At 39.1% G+C, this 12,001-nt stretch overlaps 1 protein-coding gene across 3 annotated transcripts; it reads right to left on the reverse strand.

Annotated features, from left to right (window-relative positions):
• Window positions 1–339: 339 nt before the first annotated feature.
• LOC307013482 (AN1-type zinc finger protein 5) lies at window positions 340–11,539 on the reverse strand. Of its 3 annotated transcripts, none has more exons than XM_079640880.1 (6): window positions 11,386–11,539; window positions 9,927–10,127; window positions 9,544–9,655; window positions 6,166–6,293; window positions 4,809–4,916; window positions 340–3,834 (listed from the first exon to the last, which is right to left on the reverse strand). In XM_079640880.1, the coding sequence occupies exons 2-6, from the start codon at window positions 10,084–10,086 to the stop codon at window positions 3,686–3,688; spliced, it is 657 nt and encodes a 218-aa protein (XP_079497006.1). In that variant the 5' UTR covers window positions 10,087–10,127; window positions 11,386–11,539; the 3' UTR covers window positions 340–3,685. The 3 variants fall into 3 exon arrangements, with proteins under 3 accessions (XP_079497006.1, XP_079497007.1, XP_079497008.1); XM_079640881.1 differs by having other exon boundaries at window positions 11,402–11,530; XM_079640882.1 differs by lacking the exon at window positions 11,386–11,539 and adding an exon at window positions 10,982–11,262.
• Between the last annotated feature and the right edge of the window lie 462 nt (window positions 11,540–12,001).

The raw sequence follows: 12,001 nt of genomic DNA on the forward strand, positions 1-12,001 counted from the left end.
ATTATTTTATACTGTTTTCCTGATCTTGTGAAGTCAAGAAATCACGATGATGACATACTTTCTCTAATGGAAAAACACAAGTGTTACATTCAATTCATTCAAATGGCCTTTTTGCGATTCTTCCTACAGCCTCCATCGGAGTTCAACATTAGTGCTATTGTCTGGTACAACTTTCTCCTATAGTGTGTTTCTTTGTATCTGAAATCAATGTATAAGTACAAAGCAGTGGGGCCACAGCAAGTGCATTTACTGGAGCAGCAGAGAAGTCATGAATGCATGTTACAACATACCACGTAATGTGTAATGTTTTATAGCTTTTAAGAGAATACAAAAGACAAGTGTAATTTAAAATAAACTTTGTGAATTTATTGTTTTATACTTACTCTTACACATCATACAATCCTAAATCTTAAAAGAAAAACAAAATAAAAAGATATCTGGTGGTGTTTCTGGGGGTCTGGAGTGCCAAGGGACAAGAACTACAGCTCTGTGAACATTGTAGAGTTTGTCTGATGTCCCTCACGCTCATTTTTAAAAGATTTTTGCAGTGAAACTGAAATTCAAATCAGACTCATCACAACGGACAGGTTCGTCATTATTATCAATCAAAACCCTCACACGATGAAGACATAGATTATGAACCGATGTGCTAAAGACGGGATTGAAGACATCAAAACTCTCTCGAAGCAACAGAACAGAAGGAAGAAAAATGTATATGTACTGATAATATCTATATATTATTTAAGCATGGTTGCCATAATTGATGGTGCCTTCATCACAAACAGACAAAACAATGAGTGATCAAACTGTCCTGAGTCGCAAGTAAGAACATTGTGTCTCCACCTATGGTCTCCACCCAAAACAAAGTCAATATCAGGGCGTTGTAGTTCAGTAATTGACATTACAGCTGATTATGTGAATGATGGTGGTTTACATTCAAACGGCCCATGTTTATTAAGAACAAAGAAGGTAGGGGTTTGATATGAACAGTCAATAGAAAACAAGTGCAAACCATGAAATCCTCACGATTTACACACCTGAACAATCATTCTAAGGAAATGACTTTTACTTTGAAAGGACTTTGAACCTGTATACGCATTTTGTTATGTGACATTTGAAATGGTCATAAACCAGGCAGGCAAGCTGGAATATTCTGTATAAGAAACACAGCAACGTAAGAGCTGCTGCAAACACAAGTCCCCCTGAAAATGACACTTTTTCTCTTATTAACGTCTCAGAATCCCCATTAACTCCTTTTGAGTTTCAAGTTTCCACCAGTGGTAATGAAATCACAGTCAGGGGCTTTAGATGACCAACTTAACCTCAGGGTTGGTACACCGAGTCACAAAGCCATGAACACATGTCTGTCACCCTCAGTCATACTTTAACAGGAAATGACGATGACATTTCCAATAAAAAGACCCAGAAGTGAACTCAACCAGGTCCAACATGGAATTCTGTGTAAACAAGGAAAGAGTCCTTCACATCCAATACATTCTGCATTGGTGTATTAAAAAAAAAAAAAAAAAAAGACTCTGGAAATTCCTTGCAACTCTTCTACTGCTCTTTCATAAATATTTAATGATCAAGATCGAGCAACATTTACAAGGTAAGCTCTTGCTAATGAAAAGAAGAAACCTCAAATGCCCCTCTGCATCTCACAAGGGAACTTTCTAGCTTTCAGTATTATCACTACGCTATGAATAGACTTCAGTAACAGGATAAAAGCATGGACTGGGAGACTGTGTTATTCAGCAAGGTTAATAAAGCTTAAGGGGCTTGTTAACAATCTCACTAGTATCGTAGAAAAGAGGCTTCATTGCCATGTGGGAGAATCTCTTGGTAATGATATACTTTGGACATAACATGGGCAGGTTAATAACTTGTAAATAAAAAAAGGGAAACAAGATTTGGGGAGAAACAGATGAGTGCCATTTGTGGCACATTTAATTTTTTGGATACTTATGAAAAGCACTTTTATACACATAGTACTATTCATCACCATAGTCCCCCACCTTTATTACCTGGCAAAAATCTACATTAAGGTTATACTATATGAATAGGATCTGTATGGTATTTACATTTGAAAACAAAAACTGTAGAGCCCTGTTAACTTGAACCTTAGGGTTCCTACCATGCATTGTGCTACTGATGTGTGGCTTTTTAGACATTTCCGCTTCGTTTCAAACTGCGAAGCAACTCGTACGTCTGACTGCACGCATGCAGGTAAGTCGGATGTTCCTAGGAGAGGCTAGCTGGAGACGGCCTTGTAGTAAGGGCCCGTCTGATTCTGAGCACATTGAAAAAGCACAGCCCGCATCTCTGTAGCATTGTGACAATCTTTACTTTAGCTGAGCGGAAGGAGTGTCAACGTGCAGAGTCACCGCGACCCGGGTCAGTCTTCATCCAGCATGTGTCAGTGGTCTGCTGGTGGTTAGAGGAACATGGAGCTTTACTCTGACTCCAAAGAACAGAAAAGGGATTTTAGGGAGAACACACTGCCTTACTTAACAGGACGTCTCATCAATCAGGCAATTTCTTTAGATGACCTGCTATACAGGTCAACTATAAACTGCAAATGACCCAGATGCTGAATGAAACTGAGGTGTAGCGCATTATATGATGGTCTGCAGTTGACACCCTTTGTTGTGCTTTGTTTCCAAATCCAAAAACGATGGATGTTTTACTGCACAATTATTAACTGTAACGGCTTAACTGGACTCTACTCCATTATGTCAGAGCATGTGTATTTTTTATTAAATGGTTATATAATAAAAATGCAAATTAATTAAATATAATTGAAACGGTTAAGTGCAAATCTTAATGATTTGCTGACACATGCGGCCAATCCTCCAGCACAGACCATCCAAACGATAAAAAATAAATAGAATGCAATCACACAATTCAAGCTAACTACAATATATTAATATAGATCTTCTGATGTCATACGCTCATTAAAACAGAAAGAAAAGGAGAAATAAAACACAGAACTCAATCACTCGGTTAAGTCAAGGTTCTCCCCTACCCTTGCCCCTCCAATAACTGTTCATGCACCCAATATCAGTATGATAAGTAAATATATCAAAGAGAAACGCTTCTGGAAAATGCTGAGTCTTGGGAGTTCAACGTATGGTCGGTGAGAAAGGTAATCTGCCAATTTGACATGAAGTTGACATCATTTTCAGTCTGGGAGAAAACAATTATATTCCAAAGCCCTGCTTTTTTTGCCTTTAAAAAAAAACAAAACACGTCTAATTGACCTGTGTGTCATTATCCAGGCTGGGACACATTCCTACAAAGTCTCATTTCAACTGCCTTTAGGGATTGTATAAAAATAAACCCACACGATCCCCCAAGTTGAGAAACAAAAAGGGGTAAAAATCTAAAAAGCCTTCCCTCCCCACAGCAACACTAATGTCCACCAGGCCCCTACGGCTCTCTCCCTGACTCTCAAGCAAATATGCACACACACTTTCATACAAACACACACTCAGGTTCAGCCGCAGTCACTTGTGGAGAGAGAGGGAGATGCGAGTAAGGGAAGCATCTGGACAGTGGCTGCACCCCCACCCCGCCCCCCTTAGTCTACCATGAACATATGAAGCCATGATATCAGGTGTTTTCATCCAAGTCGCCATTGTTCAACTCATAAAGTCAGAGACTTTGTTTTTATGCGCTCAAGTCCTCATAACTTCTGAATTTTCTCAGCCACCACAATGGGGTTCTCCTTGCGTATGCGGTCAGCCGCTGCACTCCGGTAATCGTAGGGACAGTCGTGTTTGTCAGAGTAACGGTGGATGGCACAGAACAGGTTCCCACAGCGACAGTCGAAACCTTCAGGGAAGAGAAGCAACATCGTGAGACAAGCCAAACAGCTTTGTTCTAGACATAATATCACATTTAAAGAGTTTGCACACTTGCTGCACTGACTTCAACGGGTTGAACGGTTCATATCTGTTGCTAAACATCCAACACCAGTCTGAGTATACTGTGAAATACCTTGGACTGTGAAATGCGCCACTAACCTGCAGTATGTTGCTCTCAGTAGCAAGTGTTGGGTCGATAGAAACAAACACAACACAAACTGTGGAGTGGGAGTTGGATCTTGTTGGTTTTCAAAGCTTAGATCAAAGTCAAAGCTCAGATAAGGAAGATATTTTAAAAACAACTTTTATCTTCTGTGTAGAAAGCTTAGGACCAGTATCAGAGATTAAAAAATGGTCGATTTTGTACAACTGTTCCACACATTGTGAAAACCCAAACTGACTTTTGGACACTTTGCACTAAAACTGACCAGACAAAAAGGTAAGGAAATGACCTTAAGGCATCAAGGGTTAATCATTTAATCCATACACAAACAACCAACGACATAGACCTACTCACATACATGTGTATATATTTAACCATCTTAACTCATATCTGCATACATGTACATTCAGCTGATCAGCGTTTTACCTTTGTTATTGTGACATCTTTATTTATAACATTACTTACATGTTTTTATTTTATGCTTATTATCTGCTCGCATCTGTTCAGTCCTGTGTTTCACTCTTTCTCTGCCGCTGTTATAGCACCTGCATTTCCCTACGAGGATCAATAAAGGTCTATCTTATCTTATCTTAAATGCAAAAGGAGCATTATTATCAGTTATTAAGAAAACGGCTTGTGTGTTCAACTGTTCTGAGATATGAAGTACGTCAGGTTGAGGTTGTCAGGTAAGTAGAGAACCACTGCCAAGGTTCACGACTCACCATCTCTACTCTACTCAGTATGTATGTGTGTAAAATCAACTTTCTTTTCCTCCTTACCAGTGAGGCCCACTTTCTTCCGGCAAGCAAAGCAGCGGTTCTTTTTCTTGTTCTTATCTGGAGTTTGGTCACTATCAGACAAAGCTTGTGCTGCTTCCCCAACTGGTTCTGGAGAAGAAACGCACAAACAAGCACAAAGGTCACAAAACAATCTGTCCATTACGTGTTCAAATATAAACGTCTGCACCAAGATTACTATAGGTGAAACGCCTATAGGTACAATACTTACAAAAACCCCTCATACACATTCAAAAGATATAGAATAAAAAGGGTTACCACTACGATTCAGACCTAATTGAAGTTTTCAAGATCTCGTATGACTAACAATACAATATAACTTTAGAAGTCTTCTTTATTTCTCTTTTGGAGACAATTCCAGCAAGTATCCAATCATCTGATTCCTTCTCCTCCCATTTAGACATTTGGATAGTCAATTTGTGATATTAAGGGACATCCCAAGCCAATCAGTGGGATGCAGAAGTAAACAATAAATAACCCACATTACTGCTACAAATTTGAGATACAACATATAATGAGAACTTTTATCTTAAACTCATCATCGAGTTTAATGTTATTCTTAATACAATGTCCTTACTAGGGCTGTCCCGAATACAATTTTTCGGGCTCCGGATATTCGGTAGTAATCAGCAGCGAATATTCGGCCCGCGCGGGGGGAGGGGGGGCATAGTAATCAGCAGCGAAACGCTTCAACACGTGTATTTTGGTGTATTCACGGCATTCATTTTGTTATTCTACAGTATTGTTGTTTTATAGTTATTAACCCAATTTGTGTTCTTTGAAATTGAAAAGGATATCGCATTGTGTTTGTTACTTTCGTTGCAGTTGTATATGTCTTAAGTATAATTTGGCTTGGCTTCCTATTTATGGACATGCTTTTATTTTGAAGGAGAGGTAGCGCTGTTGACAGGAAGTGGTTGTTGCTTTGGAAACAACGTGACTGAGATTAACGGAGAAAATAAATATCTACATGTAAAGACGGAGAAAGTAAATGATAACGTTTATGGTTAAGTGTTAGCACCCCCCGATCAAGCTCTTACGTTGATATTGGAGATTTCAATAAATTCAATTTGAAAAAAAAAAACGGGGAAAAAACAAAAAAACAAACAAAACGAATATCCGAATAACGAAATTGAAACCCGAATAGTACTCCAACGAACGAATATTCGGATATTTGAATATTCAAGTACAGCCCTTACACTCTTATGGAAATGTTTATGGAGGAGGATGACAGGTGCGTCCCACAGCGTAGGTTTTTATGCAACCCCTTAAGTACAGCTTGTGTGACTCACTTGGGCAGGGGACTGATTTGGTAAAAGGACCACTGTGTGATGTTTACCTGAGCTGTTGGAAGATCCCTCCTCTTCACCATCATCAGCCTCCGCTCGATCCGAGTCTACAGCTGCCGAATCCCGGGAGATGCTCATGGCGGTCATCTGTTGAGTTACTGGGCTGGGAGAGCTGGGACTGAAATCACAACAACAACAGAATAAATACATCCAATCAAACACAATTCAAACAATAAAGAAGGTCTTTTTAACCACAGAAACAATGTTGCCACTTAAATCTATATACAATTTATATTGTTTTGCTTGTGCTGCATACATTGTCCCATCATTTTATTTGTCGATTGACTTCAGCTTTAATCCGCTTCAGTGCACTCCCTGAAGAGCCATCACAATCAACTTGACAAGACACAAGCTGCTAAAAACAGGCATGCACAAACTGAGACAGCCCATATATACAGAGCACAATTGTCAATGATCACATCATATAGACAGATCAGACACAAATCCCTCCTCATGGTTCCAACACTTCATCACACTGGGAACAAATGACTGTTTGGACTTCCCTGTGGAGATTCTGGGAAGAATAAACCCATTACTGAAACAGCTTCTATGATAACTGGGTTCGTTATAATGTATTTTCCAGGACACACAGAGATGCTGGGATGGGTACCGAGCCCCGGTATTAAAAGACCGTGGTACCGTTAAGCTCCGACGTTATCGGTCTTTTTATCGGTACTGGAGACATGTAAAAAATATATCATTTGTATTATTGCTACATAAACATTATATTGCAGTTTTAGTGTCACCAACTCCGTTTCTAATATGCAATAAGACTACAAAATGCGTCTGTTTATATTTAGTACTTTCGACCTTTCCAATCCAGACGAGAGATCTCTCTCCCCCGTCTGTGTGCGAGGGGGCGGGGCAGTTTACATGCACGCAGCTGCTACATGCAGCAACACACACACACACGGAGGAGATGGTTGAGAGAACGCGCTCCGAGGTGTGGTTAAACTTTACCCGTCTCGATGTGGACAATGCTCAATAGTCGTTACCAAAAGTGCAATAAGAGTTTAGCATGTCAGGACGGTAACACGAGCAATTTGTCTAAACATTTTGCAAAAGTGCCCCACATCCAGACGGAGGAATGCACCGTTTTCGACTGTCTTTCAAACAGCTCTGTAGCCCCATCCACGAGTAATGTTTCCACGTCAGGTGTTATGTATGCTAGCAGCAACACACGGAGTTAACTCCATTATATAAACATGGGTTAATGATTAGAGGTAACTGAGTAACTGATTTTGTTAAAGTTACAGCTATTCTGTTTACAGTTCTGTCATCAGATTATTTAATACGATTTGTTAAAACATTGTTGTTTCTTTTCATGTGAAATATTATGTATTTCATTTAAATAAAAAGCAATTCTAGTTTTGTTCACAATTTGTTAAGTTAGTTTACTTTATTTTTCTCTCTAAAAGAACCGCTGAAAGACCGGACCGATAAGCGGTATCGATAAAAGTAGTAGTACCGTTAAAACTAGGGCTGTCAAACGAAACATTAAAAATGTTAATCAGATTAATCACAGCTTAAAAATGAATTAATCATGATTAATCACCATTCGAACTATGTCCAAAATATGCCATTTCTTTATGTATATTGTTGTGGGAATGGAAAGATAAATGAAAGAAGGCAGATATATCCATTTAACATACAGGAGTAGGCCTATGTATGTATGTTTATTATAACATTGTTCTGTGTGTCAAAATGAAAGACAGCCCACACACCTATCAATCATCAAAGCGTGGGGTCTTATTTCATCACGTGTTGATTTCTATCAACACGTAATTTTGTATCGATGTATCGATATGCACTACAGCAAAAGTATTCTCCGTCGGGACTTCCTGCAACAACACCACACCGTTATCTTGATTCTGATTAGCCAGAAGACATTATCAAAGATGTTCTATTGAGAAGACGATCACTACGTGACAAAAGTTTTCAAAACCGTTTCTGGTCTTCGGTATTTCCAGACAAGTGGCTACTGAAATCAATCTTACTAACCGCTGTCTGTGCAATTCTCGGCGCGAGTTGGCGGACTTTACTTTGCTTACTTTAACATCATTTTTCATGCTGGGGCTAAGCCATTTCTTGGTGTGGCTGTAGCCTACCCCAGCCATACCCTGGCGCTGGCACTGGTGGGATGTATGGGACAGGCCATTCTGCACATGCGTTAAATGCGTTAAATATTTTAACGCAATTAATTTTAAAAAAATATTACCGCCGTTAACGCGATAATTTTGACAGCATTAGTTCAAACCTTAACGATACCCATCTCTACAGAGATGTAGGCATGGGTCTTGGATAATATTACAATACAGTAACTGCTCAAATATGAATTCCTTTAGAAGTGTATCTGATTTTCTTCCTCTAATATGTATAACTGGTCTATTGTCACTGTTTGGTTTCTTTTCAGGAAATGAGAGAGGCATCTTTTACAAAATCCAGCGCAAACAAAACAACATATCTACTTTTAGAACAATGTCACAGAACTCAAACATCCTCATCTTAAATAACTTTTCTCACCCGTCACATAAAATATCCAATTATCTATCAATAATTAATTATTGGCGTAACTAAATCAAACTATACGGGACAACATGTTTACGGAAAACGGACGACGTCAGCAACAATGTGCAGCAGTTTGAAGGACTGGCCCTCTGGCAAGTCTTTAAAACACAGACCAATACCCTTCAGCTCTCTCTTTCAGTCTCAACTTCAAACAAGAGAGCTCTGTATGAATCATTCAGCCTTTGTTCACCACTACAACAAATGTGTTTTAATTTTAAACCTTTGAAAAATAACAAAAGACTTGGTTCAAATGACAAAACCAACAACAGAGAAGGCGCTGGTCAGTACTACCCAATGACTAACCATCCATAACAACAATTCAAATAAAAAAAGGTAAGGTGTACCAAGATTGCTTACTGATAAGGATTATGTTTGTTTACTAAAAACAAACACAATATGGTTAGCATATTGTGGCATATTACTTCTCAAAGTGTCTGAAAAGAGTTGTTTGGGACATAAAGAGCTTTTACCAGAAAGCGCAGAGTCATCGAGTTAAGTTCAAAGTGTTTTTTCCAGAGGCAAGCCGTTAACGGAAGCTACTAATGAGAACACAGTGTGCTACAGCTTGTGATAAACTGATGTACTAATTATTTACTTAAACAGGTATTTTCACAACATAATCAAATGGGAAATAGAGTGACGAACACCATCTACAAGTTTTCCAATTATTCTCATTGAACTTATCAGCTTATTAAAAACAAGAAGTCTTCACAGTGAACACAGGATATTTTGTTCCTAATTTCAATTGATGAATACAAGTTGAAATGACCCTCTACTTTTTCATCTGTCCATCAACATACCTGGTTGTTTGTTCCTTAGGTGGGGTTCCTGCCACCTCTGTACTGGGCTCTGAGGTTGAACTCTCCACGGTCACACCAGCTGACCCCGGTGATCCTGCCGGTGATGTAGCAGCTGTGGAGGACAGAACAACACAATAGTATCAACAACACAGAACCTTTTGTTTATGGCCTTTCAGTGGGTCTCTTGGTATCCTAATATAAGCCACTCTTCTTTTGTGTTTGTCTCATATGACCAGAGTTGTTTAGATTTAGTTTGCGACAACACATGGAGTCACTTTCTAGCTTTCTGAGGCCACAGTGTTGGCAGAAAGTGCTACCTCTGTTCTCCAACCCCTTTTAGCCTGACTGTACAGTTTTTGGGTGACCCCGTTCCATATTTTTACCTTTCTCTCCCGGGGGGCTGGACCTCCCCCCTCCCTGTTGTCTCTGCAGGTTTTCCTTGTAGCAGACCGAACACATGCCGTTGTTTCGGGGGTTACCATAGAAACCACATCCCATAGTGCAAAGCATTGGCAACTGCGTCTGATTGGTCTCCTGAGCCATGCTCTGACAGAGGGGGCAAGGGGGGATGGGAGAGGAAATTCCTGAAAATGAGCAGAAGTGAGTCCAAATGATTAGCACGGTTATTCATATTTGAAGTTTAAGAAGGTATGGAGACTGGTTTTGGAGCATGATTGTTGAGTTTGAGAACATAAAATGTATTAGTTACGGACCTATGGGTAAAACCTACTAATTGTAGCTGGCAAACAGGATCATACCTTCATCAAACTAAATTCAGTCCATGAACAGTTAAGTCACTAAAGCAGAACTGAAATTAAATATATGACTTAAGTGACCTGTGGGGTAATGACTTTCTTAATGTAGCTATAATTAAGGTTTTTTAACAGTATCATACCTACAAACTAAATTCAGTCAAACACCATAAACATATTTAAAAAGTCAATTTTAGCCATTCAAGCAGAACTGTAAATTGTCATTGTTAACAATTCATTTTGACCAAATTGTGTTTCTACATTTTTGTAAAAGGCCAAATACCAAAATACGATAACAACAAAATACAATATAAAAAGTATCACTTATTAATGACATGCTCCTCCAGGAAAATGTGGACAATGGTCTGGGAGTTTTGAAGTATTCAAATACAGGTTTGTCACAAAAGCTAAGTGGGGAGCTATGCACTTAATTAAACATAAAAAACACAAAGAAAGGGTCTCAGTTTCACTGAACAAAACAAGCTACAGGCGAAAACAGTTAGCTAGTTTATGCTTTCTTCCACTGCACAGCAAGATGTTTTGGTCAGGATAAAGTTAACAAGCAGAAACTAAAGACAGGTCCACATAAAACCCTCCAGGAAAACTCAAACAAAGCCTGCCTTTAAGCGATTACCTGTCAAACTTGTCAAACGATACGTTGGTTACAGTCTAATTTAACAACTTACAGCTGAGTGTTTGAGTTTGTCCGCAGCAGAAAACAATTGGCGTCCTATTCTTGCATAGCTCAAAGCAAACACTGTATTACATTAGCAAACAGCCTCGCTGGACGTTTTGTCTGTCTTACACTAGAAACCAACACAAAGAGAATAACAAAAAACCCGTGGTAGCCTTAAATCATGGCTAAGGTCAAGAAAATAAAAAGAACAGCGTCCATAGCGACAGACTGTTTACACGTATTATGTTTTAAATCGAATAAACCCTAGTGTTAGCAGCAGGCTAGCATTAGCTCCACTGCTAGCATAATCAGCGAGCCCCAAAAACAGAGCGCTCGCCGACAGTGGGAGAGCCGGTTTAAAGTCGGTTACAGACACCGTGAGTCACCCATAATTGTCTAAGATGAAGACGGTACCTGAAATTCAAGTTACCGGCGGCTGTCGACGACCTCGGGCTTCAGATTTGTACAAGTTTTGTCCACAGTAGAGCGCGCGGCCTCCTACCCTGCGCTCGCGACATTCGAAACAACGACCATGACGTCATCCTCAGCATCGATTCAGCCTTCAGTCAGTGAGGCCAGCACAGCAAAGTCCACCAACATCAACACCCCAACAAAATAACATCTAAAAAAACTCAGGAATAACACCTTTATTAATGTATTCAAACTTGGCAACAACACTGTACTGTTTGACTCATTAGCTCAATCCAAAGTTCAGAGACAAGATACTGAAATAAAATATGCACATCTAAAAACAAATGATAAACCTATGAACTATACATCTGATTACTTGTTCTTATAACACATGGTTTTTGCAGTCAAGCTGTTGTACTTGCAGAGAAAAAAAAAATACTAGAGCTAGTTATGAGCTATTATGAACTGATTTACTCATTATTCCGTAGCTTGCACAAGCACAATTATTTTCATTTAATTGTCTGATCAGCCTCTTAAAATCAAGAAGTGTCAAAAGTTTACACAGGATATTGGGTTTATAATTAAATAACTGAAACATTAAATAAAACAAAGTCATCCT

The sequence above is a fragment of the Notothenia rossii genome (assembly GCF_949606895.1).
Source record: "Notothenia rossii genome assembly, chromosome: 1".
Lineage (NCBI taxonomy): Eukaryota > Metazoa > Chordata > Actinopteri > Perciformes > Nototheniidae > Notothenia > Notothenia rossii.

What these genes read in the sequence shown, in the direction of transcription:
- LOC307013482 (XM_079640880.1), bottom strand. Translation starts at nt 10,086, where the DNA reads ATGGCTCAGGAGACCAATCAGACGCAGTTGCCAATGCTTTGCACTATG. An exon ending in CCTAAGGAACAAACAACCAG is followed by an intron (nt 6,294 to 9,543) that starts GTATGTTGATGG and finishes TTGTGATTTCAG; the next exon opens with TCCCAGCTCTCCCAGCCCAG. An exon ending in GAAGAAAGTGGGCCTCACTG is followed by an intron (nt 3,835 to 4,808) that starts GTAAGGAGGAAA and finishes TCTTCCCTGAAG; the next exon opens with GTTTCGACTGTCGCTGTGGG.